The 21,286-nt window shown below is 40.5% G+C and overlaps 1 protein-coding gene across 1 annotated transcript in view; it reads right to left on the reverse strand.

Moving 5' to 3' along the window:
* Positions 1 to 21,286, reverse strand: part of si:dkeyp-14d3.1 (transmembrane protein 132C) — a 135,975-nt gene that overhangs the window by 66,001 nt on the left and 48,688 nt on the right. Inside the window, exon 3 of the mRNA XM_026321615.1 lies at positions 3,051 to 3,197. Coding sequence (XP_026177400.1) covers positions 3,051 to 3,197 — 147 coding nt within the window. The remainder of the gene's footprint in view (positions 1 to 3,050; positions 3,198 to 21,286) is intronic.

Below are 21,286 nucleotides of genomic sequence, written 5' to 3' on the forward strand. Positions count from 1 at the left end.
GGAACCATGACAGTCTATGGCAAATGAAAAATGAAATTCATTGTACTTTTGTAGAGCTGGGCCCTAAGTAAGTACAGATCTCATATGGATAAATAAATAATCATATTCATTCTGTTGTTAAAAGCAAACAACAAAATGCAAACAGGATTCACATTTGTTTGACCTTCGGTATTCACACACCTCATCATCCTCCAATCCTCAAGGAAGGAGCAGAGAGAAGTAAGCAGACTGAATGACAGCTCAGCCGATGAGATAGCTACGTCTAATCCCCTTCTAAAAGAGCTTCAATGAAATAACTGAGTGGGGAGGACAAGATGAAAGAAAAATTGGAGCATTGTGTATTGTATAACCATCATGGGGTGTCTTTGCTCTTCTCTATAAAGTGAGTGTGACAGCTGTGGGGATTAAGTAGCAGTCCATCGTACATGGCCCAAACAGCAGGGATTAGACTAAATATGCTCGCTCTTGTATCTGTCTCTTTCACCTAATAAATCAATAAAACATGATTTCAGTACAGTAACAGAGCACATATATGTGTGTCTGTATATGTGTGGCAGAGAAGGTGAGGTCATAAGACAGAGCAGAGAGAATAATACTTGCATAAAGTGGAGAACAAATCCAGAGGGAAGGAGGAGCCAGCTGCCAAATGCTGCTGCTCGCTGCTGCAGTTTGCTGAAAGCTTCTTTTTATTTTGTTCAAGATGCTGCAGCTCCACTCAGAGCCTTGCAGAGGCATAGTATATTGGATCCAGGGGAACTCTATTGTCGACCAGTCTCCTCACATATTCAGGTTGGCAAGTGGTGGTTTGGGAGTTTTAAAACAAAAATTTATTTCACAAAAACACCTTTAAACATGTTCATGCTTATTGTAATTCTATAAAATTTTAGTAAACTGCTGACACCAGCTGTCAAAGAGAACCAAAATAGCTTTTAGTGCTCAGGCATCTGGCAAAAATGATCTAAAACCAACTCTGTAATCACAGGTGTAAAATCTTAACAGTTTATTGCAACATTTTCACCTGACAGCTGTAGCTCGTCATGTGTTTCTACTCATGATCACAAATTATTTAGCATTTATTTTCAAGTCAGCAAAAACAATTGTGGATGAGACTGATACAAATAAATGATCACCATATTTTGTAGCACTGCATATTTGCAGACATTCAAAAACTTTCTATTTATAAGGCTGTGCTGTTAAAACTTATTATACAAGTGAATGGAAGGTCTGAAAGAAGTTTCAGTGCAAGACGCCTTTAGTTTTCCAGGGCAGCACACGTTAGGGACTTACTGCTAATAAAGTTCAACTAACAAATTCAATTTTACTGTGTGTTCTGAAAAGATAAAACAATTAAACCCCTGTAAAAACATGACACCTAGATCCGAGAATAACCTTCAGCAACTAGCACGACACGACAAAGCTACTTGTCAGAATGCAGCCTTGCGGTGTCGCAGCAAAATTACAGTAAGAGATATCTATTAAAGAAAATATTTATAGCTGCTTCTTATTTTACAGTGACAAAGGCAGGCACAGTCACCTTTGTTTTATGTGCTGTAGTGTTACATTTACACTATATTCCAAGTAGTGATCCACTAATAGCAGGATGTCTACACAAATCACTGGACAAACAGAATTAAATTACACATGTTTCATAGGCTGCTCTACACTTAAATAACCCCTGCAAACTTTGATTATAAAGTTGTCAAGTATCCTGTTTTCTTAGGGGAATGGTTTAGAATTTGCTAAGTGGAACGAAAGCTAAAGAGCAAATAAGTAGAGCTTTCCCCAAACCCAAATCTGCCTTTAATCCATAAAATTACACCTGTCACTAGAAAGTTACATTTATTAAAACTACTTCCTGATCCAAGAAGGAAAAACCATTAAAACACGCAAGGGGCTTCAATCGGGACTTAATTAACACAGCAACCTTTTTTCCCAGTGCTAGCAATCACTTCCCTATCTGCCAGATTAGTTTAAGGACGTGAATACAGATAGGAAATGACCAAAACAACTTTGAGGCTGTAGCAGCAGAGAAAATAAATATGCAAATATGAACAGAGAGGGAGGGGAAAGGATTGAGAGAAAGGGAGAGAAGAAAGGATATTGTAATAGTCTGTTCCCTCCCCACAGTGGTGCCAAACAGAGATATCCCAGGGCCTTTATGTCAAGTGAAGTGTGTCATTTCAGCAGAGGGAACATCACTTAGATTATCATCCACAGTGTATGTCTCAGTGCTTGTGTAACCCTTGCCAAATGTGCACAATCAACAACAGAACTTTGTAAAGTGATGGTACGGTAATGGAAAGAACTATAAAAACATTTTTGATTTGCCCATTACTCACTCTAAGTGATCTTGCAATGGTTGAGCTCACAAATATGAGAAAATTAAAATTTGTTACACTAGTTATTAGTGCACATAATTTTGCAGCTCCTCTCAGCTTTATGGAGCATTGTTAAAATCATTGTTTTTGCTTTAGCTCCCACAACTTTTGATTAATCATTACAACTCTCTAAACCCACTGTGTACAATAACTGTCCAGCACCAAACTGCAACTGGAACAGAGTAGAGCATTCATTAAGTATGCAAAGAAGCATCATATATCCCTCACATATTGGTGGAGACCAAAAACTGAGCTAGAAGAGCAGGGTCTATTGAACTTATATTCACCAGGTGGCCAAATAATTCTTAATGTTCCTCTGTCTGCTGGAGGTGTAATTAGGCAACTGGACTGTATGCACTGTTGCACTGTATGAAATTTTATGAGGTGATAATACAGTATGTCAATGCTGTGTTTACTATGCAGTGGCTGTGTTGTTCCAAGGTCACCAAAAATCAATGAATGCAGATTTACTTTCAGCACATTAGTAAATATGTCGAGAAGGAAGGGAAGGCCATGTGGACTTCTGCGTTTTTTTTTTTTTTGTACTCTATTAACCAAAAAAACATGTAATTAAATGGTCAGCTGGAGATATTTATATTTTCTTATCATTCTACTAAGGAAACAAAAGGAAAATCAGTGCAGAAACATGAATGAAGCCATTTATACTCTGACCTTGGCTGATCATAGCTGGACTCCTTCTTGCGGCAATGCAGAGTCACCACTCGGTGACCTTCACTCCTCACATCCTGGCTAACTATCCACTGAGTGGGGTTGCTGGGACGGGCCCCAAGAAACGTGACTCCTTCTTTCAACTTCACTCTGTGGAGAAAGAAACACAAATTTATGAATGTCTAAGGCAAAGGATTTCTCGTTACCAAAATCCTCATTTTAGTGAGTCAGTGGCTATTTACAGATGACTGATGCATAGCAGTTAGTCAGCACTGATTCTTTTTTTTTTTTCATCTGTCTTCCTGTCAAGCGGTACTTTATCCAGATGGTTCACTGTGCTATCTTGTCTTCAAAAGATGTTCCCGATGTTATACTGGTTTTGATCACAGTTCCTGCTTCCCAAGGGAGTAACTGGCTGTTTTGCACATACATTTTCATTTTCACTTAATCAAAACACAAAAATCACCTGGAATTTTAATGTGTTTGTGGACTTTAAAATGGACTGATAAATGTTGGTATACATATTTAATAATATCTCATAAAATTTAATTCAAATAGTAGAACAAATAAAAAAAACTTCTGTCAATGTGGCATTTGTGATTACGTTATTTGCCATGTAATAAGGGTATAAATGGGATGTAACCATCCCGTTATGCCATTCCTCTCTATCCTTTACCTCATCTTGGTAATAGAGTCACTCGTTCTCTCAGTCTGAAAAGGACATTATGAAAAGGTTTCTTTGTCTGCAGCAAAATTACAGTGTCAGTGTCCTTGGCTCAGTGGACTACAAAGGAAGAAAATGTCTGTAGAAAAAAAAAACCTGTAAATGAAAATCATCCTTTAAGATAACCCATATTGCAAAGTATATCCACCATACAGAGGATGATCTAAGATTGGAAGTGTTGACATAAAATAGATTTAGACTAATGTTCCATAACATAACATGGTCAACAGCCTGTGTGATTTGTCTGAGGGTGACAGCCAAGCTCCAGGACTGAAGAGAAGACTAAATTGTAATAGAAGACCCAATCACTTTCCGTCTCCAATCCATACCAGGTTGGCAGATGAGCCCAAAGATAGGACTTTGCTTTCATCCTGACTTTTTTTTTTGCTGCACTTTAACATGCACTATGTGATTGCCTGTCTGTATGCCAGTGAATATGTCTACCCTCTCCAATCAGGCCTCTTTCTTTGATGTGAAGTCTTATCATGTTGCGAAGGGGGTTATATGCGAAGTTGGGTAATATGACAGATTGTATGCTTCCCGTCTCTATAAGAATGAAGATAACCACTACACCTAAGGGTCACTCTCAGTGTGTCTGTGTATATGCAGTACGTGCGTGTCTTCCATATGTGTGTGTGTGTAATTGTATATTACTGTTGCTGTGTTTCCAAGATGATTTGATGTCTTTCTGGCAGCTGCCTCCCTCTCTGCTGTGTGTTCTTGGCTGAGAGATAGACTACAAGTCGTACCCTGACCAATCACAGCTTGCCGTCTTCTAAAACATCTCAAACATGAGGTGAAACATAAGGTTGCTGTTCCACCTGACAGCATTAGCAAATATTGGGTTTATGAATGGAAGAAAACCTTGAACCATTTATCATCACTCAGCAGTGATGCTGGTTCCCAGTCAGCAGAAAGAAGGTAATTGTGTGGGTGAGCAGCATACACAAGTATGTGTAGGGTGCACTCACAGGTGTGATTAACTTGCTTTAATGTTGCTGACCAAAACATTGATAAACAGGTTATAGATTTACTGAAATTAAGACATCTATCCTCATACATCTTCTCATGCTTTTAGTTAACTGAAGATCAGTCTGTGCTGATGCGCCGCCAACATAATGGAGCAGTAAGTTGTCAAACTAAGCAGGAGAGGGCGAAACAAATCAGGCACACTAGTCTTTTTGTCGGGGAAGCACAGAGAGTTTTAAATCCTGTCTTCCACTGTGTACTATCATAAAGTTGATATAGGGTTGGAAATGTGGAAATGTCTTCAGTAATGTAAATAAATAGTTGCTTTTCACACATAAAGGTAATTTCACTTGTCCTGGTCAGATTACCTAGAAATTGCATATTATCTCCTATTAAAAATTATAATAATAATAATAACCATGTGACATAAGAACATGCTCCCCATTTTGAATGAAAGATCCAATATTTTTGGAGCTTGTACCATAATTAGTGACCAGACTGGATATCTTTGATTTGGGCCATTCTTTAAAAAAAAAAACTGTCTCTAGGATTCAGAAATCACTACTGTCAGCATGTCAAAAGTACTCCTTTCTTTCCTGTTCTTTTTCGCAAGATACTAAGATCAACATTCATGATCAGTGAAAAAGTAAAGGAACTTAAAGTAAAACTGGCTTGAGACCTGGCTTTTAACAGTATTGGTTTTAGTTTTGGCCATTAGTGCTGATTATTGTAATAAAACACAGCACAAAAAAAAGCTGTTCTGCACATTGCGCTATTCTGTGCCAACTTTGTTGGTGTATTATATTTATTTTTTTCAGTGTTTTATTTATAATTCTTTGACTTGTTGGCTAAAAAGATTTAAGAACACAATAAAATACAATCAATTTTCCCTCTACAGTAGGATCAATAGCTCATAATACAAAGCAGCCACAACATATTATATATTTGCAACTTTAAAAAATACCCAGTGCCCACAATCCTTGCTGGAAGGCTGTAGTTATACTCCCGTTCATTCTCCTTTGACTGAAAACATCAAAAACCTGCTTGCTAAACCTAAATATACTTGAACAGCAGGAAATCATCTGAACATCTCAATTTTATATGAGACAAGTAGAGGAAAAGTGGCTTCACCAAAAAGTAATATTACAAGACTTCATTTTAACTTTTCACAAATCCTGAAATACACAGAATATCACAACATAAAAGCTTACAGCGTCAATTCATGGCTGTATTTTTTCCACACAATGGAAAATCCACTGTTTAATCCAGAGTGAAAGGGAGTGCTGAGGAGGAATTTACTGGCAGGTAGAATACAACTGTAACACAAAAAGCTCATGCACAGTCCTCCCTGGGTCCCAACGGGGCAGCAGGCTCTTGTATCTGGTTTCTTTACGCTTCAGTGACCAGGCTGGATGTCTATCAGTAGTTTCCAGAGAGGATTCAGAATGTTTTTAAACACATTTGAGTCTCAAATGGGAAACCAGTCATTACTCCACGAACCATATCCAAGTTCACAGAGCAGTTGTATGGTTGAAGTGTCTTTTATTAACATAATGGTCAATTTGGGCTTGTAACCAGCCAGCGTGAGAGGTTTAGCAGTCATCCATTCCTTGTGATGATTAGAAACTTAATATATGTCACTAAATAGGACAGGGGCACTGTGATGCAGTGGTTAGTCTGTTGTCCTTGGTGCCTTTCTGTGTCTGTTTTCTCTGGGTTCCTCACACAGTTCAATCACATGCAAGTTAGACTGACTGGTGACTAAATAGGTGTGAATGTGAGTGTTTGTCTCTGTGTATATCTGTGATAGTCCAATGATCTGTCGAGTGTGCCCTGTGTTAGCTGGGATTGGCTGCAGCCCGCTTAGACCCTTAATAAGAATAAGCAGTACTCATAATGGATGGACATACAGGGCACGACACTGACGCCCCTAAAGTCATGCCCCTAGTGTGGCTAATGAAAATGTGTCCTGTGTACACATTTAACACAAGTAAACCATATCACTCCTTTGTGTGGAACTCGAAGACACAAATAAAGAGTGGAGTAGTTATACTCACAACTTTTGGCTACAACTCTCCTCATAGTCTCACAAGCTGACATTCCCTGCAAAAATGAAGGAGGAGAGAACACTTTATACCAGCACACCTGGGCTCTCCTCGGTCACTGAATATGTCTCCTGTGAAGCCACTGAGCTATAATCTAGACTGGATGTTCGGAATACCAAGTATTATACGCCTGGAGGAGAAGGAAAGAGACAATGGCCCACAGAGGGGAAAAGAGGAACAGTGTAAAATGGCAATGACGTTCAGCTGATAATGTAAAGTTACATTAGATACATCCAAACTATCAGCACCCATACGAGAACCTGTCCAGCCCTCATTAGCATCATAGTAAGTTTGAGCCAAACTGAGCTGGAAAAAGCTAAATGAATGCAGGTAGCACAGAGACAATCAGAGAGTAGAGTGGTCCATTCCTGATTCTAATGTCATTTCATGAAATTATGACTTGTTTTTTTAATGGTATCTGAAGGAAACCCTGCTGCAGCTACTGTACTTTATATCCTCTCATTTTTTTACTCTCCCTCCACTTGCTCTCAGCCACCCATTCTCCCTCAGACCTGGATGTGCGCTTGGACTCCTCAGGGTCTCCCTTAATAAATAGTGATGAGATAAGTAGGAGAGCCACTTCTCACTCAGCAAGGTGGGGAAGGAAATAAACATTTCCAAAGAAAATTCAATAAGGTCGAGGTTGGATGATAATGGGAGTCCCCAGCCAGTGGTCTGTGCCCTGCAACCCAAGTGCCACTGCAGTTACCTCTGTGGCCTGCTTCCATCAGGTTCTGTCAGGCTGCTTCTGGCTCACATGCATCATGGGGTTGGTGACCTATTCTGACCAATTCTAACCACTGACTCCTCTGAGAACCATATGCATCTACAATCAGCAGCTCCCTGAGGAAGCTTATTCTGTTTTATTGTGCCATCTTGCCTACATAGGCAGTGTGCAAGGAACGCAATAACTCTGTGGGGAACGGGGAAAAGAGAGTCGCTAAGATGTGGGGGAACAGCAGAGAGACAGCAGGAGGACAGTACTTTGTGATGGTTTGTGGTTGGCGGTTAATGAAACAATGTAAAGCACTGTTCCCATAACTGCTGCAAGAGCACACACATACACAGTACACAGTGGCAAGCAAAAACTAAATCAGGCCAAACGCCTACACTCTAATCCCAAAGCGACATATCAAACCAGATTTATCTTATGTCTGTAGTGTACAATAAGAGATAGAAACTTTCCCAAGATCTTAAAAAAGATTTTTAATGACTTTTACTGATTTTGTGTTTTTCTGGGTCTGTCTATGAGAGTACATGTTCCTTTTAGATATTAGACAGCATTGAGCAGCAGTGTGTACTTGCCTATTAGTGTATGTCTTTATAAATAGACAAACCGTAGGGTTCTTTTTGGTTATGCTAACAGCATGGCTCTAAGGATGACAATATTAGTCTGTCGGTCCACTACCTTGATCCAAAATTAAGCAGCTTATGATTTCCAAGAGGATGCGTCCTAATGATTACAACCTTTTATACAGACATTCATGGGCAGATTGTGTCTTAATAACTTTGGTGAGCCTGACTCCCTGATTGTTCTTTGAGCTTGAGAAGAATTTGACTTATTATTGGCAGACAGCAGGATGTAGAAGCACAGCCCCTCAATGTCTTGAAGTCCAAGTAATAAGTTGAAAACTAGGACCTATCAACAGTATTGTATATAACAGCAACAGCAAGTCTATCCTAATGTGCAATACTGAATGTTGGCAGGAAACCAGAGTTGTGCAAAGAACCATATTGTTTCACAATGATGTGCATTAACAAATACCTCTACACACAGCTGCTAGAATGGCCGTAGACAGTAGATTTGGATGAGATTAACATTACAGGCAGGATAAAATATTCCCTGTGGCACTTTAAGGCACATTTGTGGTTGGGTTTTTAAACTTTGCAAAATTACCGGGTACGGTCTGTAATAGATATGGACACTCAGCAGGACAAAGCCAAAAGAGAAAGCTAAAAGCATCCTCAGAGAGGGGTGGGAGACGTGAAGGAGACACAATGCGTGAGGTGAATTTGATTCAGAAATTGTACTGTACATCTTCTCAGAGTCACAGATGTCAAATTTTCACACTCATAGAACATGTTGATATCATTTGGTGTGAGCTACATTTACCAAGGAAATCATTTCATCATTAATTGTTTAAGAAGAGGAACAATTACCCACATACAGTATGTACTTACACAGCGTGACTGCAGTTACTTATAGTGGTGTGAAAAAATGTTGGCCCCCTTCCTGATTTCTTATTTTTTTGCATGTTCGTCACACTTTGTTTCAGATCATCAAACAAATTTAAATATTAGTCAAAGATAACACAAGTAAACACATCATGCAGTTTTTAAATGAAGGTTTTTATTATTAAGGGAAAACAAAATCCAAAACTACACGGTCCTGTGTGAAAAGTGTTTGCCCCCCCCTGTTAAAACATAACTTAACTGTGGTTTATCACACCTGAGTTCAATTCCTACAGCCACACCCAGGCCTGATTACTGCCACACCTGTTTGCCATCAAGAAATCACTTAAATAGGACCTGCCTGACAAAGTGAAGTAGACCCAAAGATCCTCAAATTCTAGACATCATGCTGAGATCCAAAGAAATTCAAAAACAAATGAGAAAGAAAGTAACTGAGATCTATCAGTCTGGAAAAGGTTATAAAGCCATTTCTAAAGCTTTGGGACTGCAGAAAACCACAGTGAGACCCATTATCTGCAAATGGTGAAAACATGGAACAGTGGAGAACCTTCCCAGGAGTGGCCGGCAGACCAAAATTACCCCAAATGTGCAACAACGACTCATCCAAGAGGTCACAAAAGACCCCACAACAACATCCAAAGAACTGCCGGCCTCGTCTCAGTTAAGGTCACTGTTCATGACTCCACCATAAGAAAGAGACTGGGCAAAAATGGTCTGCAAGGCAGAGTTCCAAGATGAAAAGCGCTGCTGAGCAAAAAGAACATAAATGCTCATCTCAGTTTTGCCAGAAAACATCTTGATGATCCCCGAGACCTTTGGGAAAATACTCTGTGGACTGACGAGACAAAAGTTGAACTTTTTGGAAGATGTGTGTCCCATTACGTCTGGGGTAAAAGTAACACCGCATTTCAGAAAAAGAACATCATACCAACAGTAAAATATGGTGGTGGTAGTGTGATGGTCTGGGGCTGTTTTGCTGCTTTAGGACCTGGAAGACTTGCTATGATAAATAGAACCATGAATTCTGCTGTCTACCAAAAAATCCTGAAGGAGAATGTCCAGCCATCTGTTCGTGACCTCAAGCTGAAGCGAACTTGGGTTCTGCAGCAGGACAATGATCCAAAACACACCAGCAAGTCCACCTCTGAATGGCTGAAGAAAAACAAAATGAAGACTTTGGAGAGGCCTAGTCAAAGTCCTGACCTGAATCCGATTGAGATGCTGTGGCATGACCTTAAAAAGGCGGTTCATGCTCGAAAACCCTCCAATGTGGCTGAATTACAACAATTCTGCAAAGATGAGTGGGCCAAAATTCCTCCACAGTGCTGTAACAGACTCATTGCAAGTTATCGCAAATGCTTGATTGCAGTTGTTACTGCTAAGAGTGGCCCAACCTTTTATTAGGTTTAGGGGGCAAACACTTTTTCACACAGGGCCGTGTAGTTTTGGATTTTGTTTTCCCTTAATAATAAAAACCTTCATTTAAAAACTGCATGATGTGTTTACTTGCGTTATCTTTGACTAATATTTAAATTTGTTTGATGATCTGAAACATTAAAGTGTGACAAACATGCAAAAAAATAAGAAATCAGGAAGGGGGGCAACACTTTTTCACACCACTGTAGACCAATCTGTCAAGCTGCTCATCTTAAGAATTTACAAGAGACCAGAGCAGTGTTTGTACTGTGAATATACAGTACAGAGGCTCTGAGGTTTTGAATAGTTTAAATCATAATACAATATAAATAGCTACAGTGATTCAGTGAAAGTGCCACGTTAGAGTCACTTTAAGAAAACAGTAATATAAGATGATCCTGGGACAGACGTTCACTGTCTGCTGGTTGTCAACATGGTCAGGTAAACATAATATCCTCACTCTCACTCATCGGTCTCGCATCAGCCATTTCTCTTAGTATGAATTATTCATTAGCTCCCTCTTTTTGAGCAAAATAATGTCAACATAAGTGATGCATTTCAAATGCATTTAGAATTCCCTACATGTATCCATGCAAATATTACCATTTAGTACAACATATAGACAGGGATATTTCAGCTTTTCCTCAGTGGCAATAATAGGGCTGCTGTAGAAGTGTCATGACCTGCCAGAAGTGACAAAAATAACAGTGTAAAACAATATAATACGTGATACATTTATGTGCCTTTTCCTTATGTGTCAGTGGGGGAGCCACTAACTACCGGTAAGATGCTCTACCTAATACCACAACCTAGTAGCACTTATTTTCCCCACATGCCAGGAGACACATTTCACTGTCTTTTCATTTCTGAATTACACTGCAGAGATTACAGAAGTACCCATTGTTATGCTGAGTGGCCATAAAAACAGGGGGAAAGCATTTTGTGTGGAGGTCTGTTAGCCAATTACTCTATCTTTTGTGAAGAAAGAGAGGGGAGCCTCAAAAATCCCATATGAAGAATTCATATGATTGCTATTATGGTACGTGGTTTCCTGGTGTTCTCACAGAATGCGTCTGCCTAATTGGATTTTCACAACATTCAAAGGCACAGTGATAGGCGAAAAACCAAGCGTAGTAGTAGTGAGAAATAGAAATGGTCAATAATACTCGGATGTAAATTGTCTAAGCCATTTTACGACATATTAAATATTTGCACCTCATTTCTTCTCCTGTTTCATCAGATAAAAGGGTTTTCAATCAAACCACTTCAACAAATTCAAAAACGTCTGTATTTATAATGCGACATGACTGACTGCAGTTATTTACTTCTGAAATTCATTTCAAGTCTATGAATTGCAGTATGAATCCTTCTCGGAGGATATTAAAGTGTATTTGAGAGGATCTTATTTAGAGTGAGCAGGTAGTAGGGCTCAACGAAGTCTGCTGGAAAATGTGTATCTCCAGTCTTTGCTGCACGGGGGCAAGCAGGCAGCCGCGGGCTAATCTGCAGATGAATGTGTGTGTAGGTAAACACGATGCCTTTCATTCTGAGCACAGCTTCAAACACTGTTAAAACTCACACAGCCACAGACAAATGTGACAGTACACACACACACTTGCACACCAATAAAATATACCCATGCGCTCGTGCATGAATAGCTTGCACATGTATGTATGCAACGCAGAAACATTCGTAGGTGAAGGCCTTTAAGCTCTCCAAAGAGATAATGTCACAACATTGCCTTTAGCAGGAGAGATTCATCTGCACAGTTGTTTTCTTTTTCCCCTTTTTGCTCCTTTCCATTTCATTTCCAGTTTTGGGAAAATAGGGGGAATAAATAGTTGCATGCCCAGAGGAAATGGTTGGTAAATGGGAAGCTATATTGAAGACTGTATCTCCCGCTCGCACAGTGGTGTCTCATCTCTGATTTCATGGGGTGTGTTGTTAGGAGTCAAAGGGTGTATATGGTGAGGATCCTAAATCATAAGGTTACTTCAGCTGATATTGTAAAAAACCACATTGTTTCAAGGTGCTCTTGCTGGATCAACAAGCTTCCAAAAGGAAAGAAAAAAGGCTGAATCATTTCCCACTGCTATAGCAAACTGGTACACTGCCATGATGGTTTTGACAAACAAGAGGTATAATTATTCCTTGTTGACACAGAGAAACATTTTACTATTGCTCGTATGTATTACAGATTTTATGTTATTTTAAAATCTCCAAGAGCATATGTTTTGTGAAAGAACAAAATAACCATAACCATTATGAAAATCTGTTTTGTCTTTACAATCGTACCAGAGTGGAAGAGTTGCTGAAAATGTGATTTCCATGCTAATTTCCAGTGGTGCCTGGAGTTACAGTAGGTGGTACTTCATTTGCTGGAGTTTCAAAGTGTTCCCATACTGAAATCAAAAAACTTTCAGCTTGCCACCTGTGGTATGCCAGTACAATATTAATACAGCAGGTCTCCATCAACAGGGTGGATGGCAGTCAGAGTTACTGACAAATACAGACCTGCATGCCCTAACACATTGAAGTGATGGCTGGCACAGTGCCACAGAGATCTGTGAGGTGGGGAGGACGGGCTCTGTGCAGGTCCACTGTATCCTTTAGGGATAATGCTTAGTATTCAGCATGGCATTGGCTTCTTAACCTTCCCCCAGAACCCACAGGGTTTTTACACCAGCCCCTAGCTTCCTGCCTTCTTTCAAATATTTCCGCATCCCCTGCCCCGCCCCCTTGTCTGTCCTTCCCAAGGGGGTACAGCAGTTGGTAAAAGATAAGCTTTGTGTCGTGACAGGCAACTGACACTGCTTCAACAAGATGAGGGTTTTGCCTGCAAACACAGGACTAATGCCCTGCACGTGCAAGGACTCTCTAATACACATCCACACCCATCTGCTCATGTACAACATGGATGGAAAGGCACACGTTTGAACGTTCATGCTTGTGTAGACACATTCAAGGAATGAAATAAGCATAACAGAGGCACACAGGGAGTTCACACAGAGACAACACACACACACACACACACACACACACAAAATTAGGTAATGAACAGCCTGCTGCAGTAAACTGCCCCCGGCTTGGCTTACTCTAATGCTCACAAAATTGCCTTTAATTGGTGGAAGAGAATAAATCAATGGAAACCATGTTTAGAATACTGGCAAAGAGGAATAGAAGAGTAAAGAGGGCACAAAATGAACATAGAGGAACAAAGGCTGGAGCATGCAGTTCATCAGATGAAGCTGCTTTAAAAATTGAAAATGTTACAGCACCATGCTGTTGATTTATTTGCCATTTCCCATCTCTCTATACTATAGAGTCTATAGCCTTTTAAAGTGCTGTTAGAAGTGGACTGCAACTTTTCATAGCACTAGTAGACTCTCAAGATCTGAGCAGACTTCAGGACTGTATCTCCACACATTCAGAGTCAGTAAGCCTAATAAGTAGTAGAGCATCCTCAGAGAGGTAAGAGGCCCCAGGGCACCCCGTCACTCGGCCCCCATCGCCCACAGCTGCTTTGATGAAAATTAGCTGTCAGTCTATGGTACTCATCTGATTAGCACAACTTCATGCACGGTTCACTGACCTTTACAGAGAGAGCAGTGGAAGGACAGCCGCCCACCTCGCACAGAGATAAGCACGCTGAGAGATACAACAACCTCAATAGCTAAATGAGTTGCCAGAGCAAAGAGTTTGATTTCTCAGAGAAAGACAAGACTGGACCCGAGAGGGCTGAGATGTGCAGAAAAGATGTTGTTTTGTGTATGTGGTGCATGTGTGAGTGGTCGTGTTTCAGTGACAAAAATCACAGGGTTATGAAAGCTTGAGGGAGATAAAAGTCCAAATCACAGATAATAGCAACAGTGTCAAAGACAAATCCAATGGAAAAAGAGATTATAATCGCCGGTATGCCACTACCTCATTACCGGATGCTTACAAATTGAAGATCCCACCTTTTCTCTTCGGTTACTTTGAAGGAGTTGATACACCTTAAAATATTCAATTTGCAGGCTTACCAGGTAAAATCCATTAAAGCCAGACAGTAGTATCAAGTGAATTAGTGCTGCATCGTATAAAGCATGGTTCTTTCAGCTAAGTGGCTCTGCTGGCACCTTGTTTGTAACCACAAGGCAAATGGGATTGGAAAGAGACACCAGCCGCTAATGTAACAACACAACTTCTCAAATCATGCAAAACCACCCAGAGCCACTAACGGTCTAATATAGCACAAAGAGAAAGCATTGCAGTTTATTAAAGACTCCATTCATCTCGGCAAAATTGGCACCTAAATTGCTGAAACGCTGTCATCCAACTGTTACTTCATGAGGTGAATTAGGGGGGTTGAGGATATTCTCTGCACTCTTTAACTGTGTGAACACAGTACTCTATACAGTGTGTATGATGCTACATGGGTGGTTTTATTTTGTACTGACACAACTTGTTGTTTTTTTGTTATTTTTTTCCTACAGAAAAAGTTGGAGGGATGGCAAAGAAGAAATATTGTGAAATTAATTTTAGATGCCTATTCTACTTTTAATAGTCCGTTTCTATCCTCATCTACCACTTACATTGTTAACAAAAAGGCTAAAAGTAAACACTGCTCAAACTGCACAAAACAGCTGATTCTGAGAGACAACTACAGGGTCTCAGGGCCAACTAGAAAAGCATGTTTTTCTAGTTGGCCCTGAGACCTAAGACCTTGCACCGCTGTTACTTATGTTTCATCCATGTTTATGATTCAAACCAGCGTAGTTCATATTCATACACATGCTATTTGTGTCAGTCTGCCTTCATCTCAAATCATGTTGCAGTCAGTCAGTGAGTGGCTTCAAAAATAGAAACTTATAATGATAACTAATGATCTACATATGAAATCAAAGTTTGAGTTCTGATTTAGGGAGATCCAGGCGATTTGATCATTTGTATCGGCCATAAATCCAGATGCGGCAAGCACTGCCCACCCCCAGTTCACTGGTTCTTTGACAACTACATTTGTCAGGCAGGGGTGTTTTTAGCAACTGAAATGATCAGGGACAAGTCATGATTGCACTTTACTTATGTTTTCTTTGATCGGTGATAGGCATTGGATGGTTGGGGAGGTTTCCCCTGCATATGTAATAAATAATATAATAAAAAGTGTTATTACAGAGGCACACACACTCAGAGGTTAAATTGCTGTCTAAGATGGGTTTTGTTCCCTTGTTCAGCCCATATGGATGTTTATGTAAATGTAAATATCAAAATACTGTACTTTACCTGAGCAATTATCTTCCATGTTTTCAAGGTGCTTAAAGTTTTAATATTTATTTATATAAAAAATAATTGTCCCTCCATCCTTCCGTGGCCACACAATAATTTGCAAAGGGAGGCAAATAGTTCCATGCAGTGTTTGTAGCTTGCTGGAAACAACTTGCTGGTTTTAAAAATGGCGGGTTTGATTTTTGTGTCGGACCAGGGTCCAACGTTACGCTCATGACTCCTCAACCTAATGACCTCACTCCCTGGCCAGTCAGTGGCCCGCAGTCTGTTGACGTAACATTTTAGTATCAGCTCGGCTCTCCTGCAACCTTGGCCGATGAGCTATTAAAAAAGAACCTGGTATACGGTACTATCCGCTAATGGAAAACCCAGAAACACAGAGTAGATGTGAATAGTGCTAGTGGTAAAGCCCCATTAGTGTCAGTCTTATCCTTTTATAGGACTGAATATGTTTGGGGCTGAGCTCATAATATATGGGGCTAAGGCCCTAAATGATTATACCTACCGACGCCTTTGATGACAGGACAAATCTAACAGTGTGGTGTGCTGACTCTCATTATATGACTCCAAGGTCTTTTGCAGAGTGAATTATCACCACAGCTGGTGGTGCCCTTGTCCTGTGCACTTGACAACAGATTATTCAGCCGTGATTGACAGGTGACACTGTATTGAAACCTGCTGTGGAAGTTGTGTCCTTGTCCTGTATAATAGGTCAGAGAACTGAGGACAGCTGATGGGCTCACCAGCCAGATCACCAGCCCTTGAGCTCTTAAGGCACAAGGCTCTTTTGCATCCTAATTAAGTGTTTTTGAGGTATCTCACCCTTACACACAAACACACACACTAGAAAACCTTCTTATGGACTCTCAATTGTTTGTATGTTTTGCCTGCAGGTGCATTAAACACCTGATTTCTAAATTGCTTTAACATTGGTGACTGTATCAAAACTTAAAAAGTACAGCCCAGACAAAAGTAATCACCACTACCAAGTCTCCAAATGGCTTTAAAAGAAACATCTGCCCTGAAGCAATTAAAATCTTGCATATTTTATATAAAGGCCTGGCAGAATCAAAGAACAAGGGCTTCTTTCTAGGTCCACACAGAATTACTCCATTAAAGCGAAGGGGACAGACTTATCCAAGTTTCTCCTCCCACAGTAACAGATGGAACATTTTCAAAAAGGTACATGAGCTTCTCTTATTCCTCAAAATTAGATGGTCATTGTAAGACATTTTGGGAGGTGTAGAAAAGTACTGACTGAAGACAGAAAACTACATCAAAGTACTATACTTATTACTAAAGCTGCTATGAGCAGTATTTTTATATATTAACATCAGATTTAATGCCTCATTGCTCATAGCGACAAACCTACCGGTAATTATGACCAGACTCTGCAGCCCCTCTCAGCTCTATAGGGAATTTCAGCATATTTCACATTGCTTCCTTTTTTGTCCAGCAATGTTGCTGTTATGGTTCACTCTCAGGGGAAGAGGATTTTCTAGGGCTATCCCAGGATTTCCTGTCCTGCTAGGAATCCTAGGGGGTTTTGCATGTTCTCCCAGTACCTGTGTGGGTTTTCTCTGTGTACTATGGCCTCCTCCCACAGTCCAAAGACATGCAAATAGGGGTTAGGCTAATTGGGGAAATGAGTGTTAGTGTTTTTCTGTCTCTGTGTGTCAGTACCTGACAGGGTGTACCCTCCCTCTTGCCCTTAGTACTTCGGAGCAGGTACTTTTCACTACAATAGGAACCACGAGTAGTACTGTAAACAACAGTTTTCACAAACACAAAAAAACACACAGAAATGGACTAACGCTGATGTCCAGGCTGCTCCTGTGAAACATCAAAATTCAGTGATCAGATCAAAGCAAAATGTCAAAATTTTCAATAGCATTGTTGTTGAATGTTGTGCAGTTGTGGCCTAATGGATAGAGAGTCGGACTTGTAACCTGAAAGTTGCGGGCTCGAGTCTCAGGACCGGCAGGAATTGTCGGTGGGATGGGTGAATAGCCAGCACTCTCTCCACCTTCAATACCACGACTGAGGTGAGACCCTTGAGCAAGGCACCGAACCCCCAACTGCTCCCCGGGCGCCGCAGCAATGGCTGCCCACTGCTCTGGGTGTGTGTTGACAGTGTGTGTTCACTGCTGTGTGTGTGCACTGGGTTTAATGCAGAGCACAAATTTCGAGTATGGGTCACCATACTTGGCCACAAAGTCACTTTCACTTTCACTTTCAGAAGTGACGTCACTATAGAAAGAGTCTGTTACTTCAACGTTCCTACTGGCGGTGGTGGACAGACTGGTTTGTGAGAGGACTCCCAGCTAAACAACGTTACAGCAGAGGATCAGTCTTCATCAACTCAATGCATAGCTTCTAAAGCAAAGACAAGAAAATATGTAGAGGGGTTTGTAAAAACATTCTTGTCTAATAATGGGGGCCCTGCAGAAAAAAATTGAGAACCAGTTAAAGAGACAGAAATCCCTTAAGGAGAAACAAACCTGAGTGGTCAACTCCCAATAAATGTTGGTGTTGTCCTAAATGCATAAATTAGCAACTCTTTGCTAACAACTTCACCATATCACCCTTTTAAAGCAGAAACACATGCAACAGTGCTGTGTCTGCAGCTTGTTTCTGCAGCCTCCAGGTGCCCAAACAATGACTTATTGCAGACTTAAGTAAATTACAACATGTGAAAAGGATTCACAACAAACACCTCGGGCACACCAGGAGGCAGTAAAGCAAAGTTCATAATATTCGGGAGAATTAGCATATCCTAGACAGGTGAATTACTGTAGCCAGTGAGCTAACAGCTGATGAGATAGTTATCTGAGAACATGCAAATGCTGGTCACAACAGAGCTAGGTAGCTTGTTAACCAGCAGGGACTGTAGTTAGTGTGCTAGAAGGAAAATGTCACAAAACCACCTGCAAATCATGCCTCTTTAGTGCAGCAGTACTCCACCAGAGGATTAAAAACATAGCTTAACATTTTAGAGAATATGCATTATTCATTTTCTGTCTTGTAGAGAGTTGGATTGCAAGATTGATACCACTCTCAGGTCTGTATAAATATGCTTCGCACAGAGACTGGATACAAGGGCAAACATCTAACCCGTCTAATCTAACATACATCTACCAGCAACATGAAAGTTCAGTTATGCTATATGTAGTTTGTTTTAGTCTGTACGAAACCAAAGAGTAGAAATAATGTGGTCATCTATGTCTAAATAACTGTTTAAATAAGTAGCTGTTTGTATAAATAAAATGAAATGGTTCAACACTGCTAATGGCCTTTGAGACCTTGCTCTGTGTTGTAGTCTCGAGCAAAAGGCCCAAAAGAGAAGACATGGCCAACACGTTAAGAACACACAGGCTTCAATATGAATCGTCAACATTAAAGGCATGACTACTGACGAGGCAGAGGTAAATGAGGGGTTGAAATGAGCAACACAAGCTAATTCAGTATTATCTGCATCAACTTACACTGTACATTTTCAAACATGTTTATACATTTACGTGCATACTAAAGAGGTGATCAGGGTCTAAAGACATCAAACCAATTCCCTCATCTTTAGACATTATTATTACAGACAGCTACATGCTGAACTCACCCAGCCATCTCCTCACATATAACCTACATCTCAGACAGTTGTTCTTCCCCTTCACCAGCCACTTGCCATGTTTTATGTAGCAGGTGCAGTTAGTGCATATGACATTCGGCACTGTCTGTTAGTAAGTGGATGTCATGTACAGTGTGGATTAAGGATGCACATTAACTGATGCTTATTTCATGGCTAGTTATTTCATTGAGAGGAGTGTGCTTAATAAAGAGGCTGATTTATGACTGTCAGTGTCATGATGGGGCAGAGGAGGGAAAGGGAAAAGGAAAAGAAAGATGAATATGGAATAATAAGAATAAGAGTGAACCAACCTCTTCTGTCTATGTCTGTTTTTCATTATTATTATTTCTCCCATCCTCAAGTCTCAATTTCAGTTTCATATGTTGTTTGTAGGAGTTGAAAAGAGCCAGCTGAGGTGGTTCAGGCATTGGGTTAGACCCTTCATTGGAGGTTTTCCGAGCACTTCTAACTGGTAAGAGGCCCCAGAGCTGACCCAGAATATGCTGGAGAGATTACATGTCTCATCTAGCTTGGGGACACCTCAGGGTCCTCAAGAAGGAGCTGAGATATGTTCCTGTGGAGGAAGATGTCCGAACTGCTCTACTGAACCTGCTGCCATCGCCAGCAAACCCTTGATATGTGGCTGGTAATGAATAGATGTGCAGATGTTTGGATATCTGTAGGCAACCTTGAGGTTGATAAACACACAAGGACACCCACAAACACACGTACACATGCTGTTTCCATTCGCTGCTAAGTGCACATTATTTGCAGTATGCTTCATTTCACCTTAGCTAAGGCTGTTTACTCGGCATACACTGGGAGTTAATGAGACTGTGACAGTTAATACCACTTGTTTACAAAGCTCTGGTGTTACAGCTGAAACGTCTGTGATGAGGTTCTTTACAGTGGTAACAGTGAACCCTACAAACAAAGAGGTATTCTTAGACCTGCTGTATATATATTGTACAGTGACATATTTGTCCTCAAAGAACACACTACAACACATTTAACGGAAGGACAGAAGAGACTTTTCTCTTGGATGTGATCGTATCTGAACATGTGCAGTATGTCTCTGTTTGCCACGTATAATACAGCAAAGCCATATTACAAAGTTTATAACTGCAAGACAGCGAGCTGCCCTTCTTGTATGGTATCTAAAGGTGGCCCTGCTCATGTGCCATTACAGAACAGTGTGACATGAATACACTATCAACCCCCTTGCCTTTTAGAGTCCTGAGTTTTGTTCTTAGTGTAGTGTAAAATGGGATTTAAAATCACCTCTCCACAATATTTCCATAGGATATCATAAGTTACCACTGATATGTGTCTGAAGCAAGAAGACAACACATCTCAAGGTATTCCCTGAGATGCCATCAGCTTGAAACATGTGCAACATGAATGCAAACAATCAGGGTCTGAAACATTAGAGACCAGAGAGCAAGCTGTTTGTAACCATGTTGGTTTCCACGCTTCGCAATGCGAGAGGAGTGCTGCAGCTTCAACACAAGGATATTGTGGCATTTCACCAAGGCTCAGGAGGATGGATATAGCTGACACTCACGTCCTCTGCTCAGCAGCAAGGAGATGGGGACGTCACACAGTAAATTGCAGACAGAACAGGAAAGCTGAATCCTGTGAAATTTGCATTTTAACAGCTACAGTACACAAAAGTGTCAAGAGCTGCTGCTTTACAAGATGATGCACTGAAAACCTGGAAGAGGTGAAGGAAGGCATATGTGAAGGGAGTATGAGTCTAGTGAAAACTGGTGTGCATCAGAATTCACAAGGAAACATATTACAGAAGTTTTTAAAAATATATATATTGGCAATTTTCAACCTACTCCTCCAAACTGTCCCAGCTTAACTTCCTTTAGCTGTCATGAAGGACTAAAGCAAAACCAATGCATGGATACAAATGGTGGCAATATATAGGTTTAGAAAC

Source organism: Mastacembelus armatus, chromosome 9 (genome assembly GCF_900324485.2).
Source record: "Mastacembelus armatus chromosome 9, fMasArm1.2, whole genome shotgun sequence".
In the NCBI taxonomy this organism is placed as follows: Eukaryota; Metazoa; Chordata; class Actinopteri; order Synbranchiformes; family Mastacembelidae; genus Mastacembelus; species Mastacembelus armatus.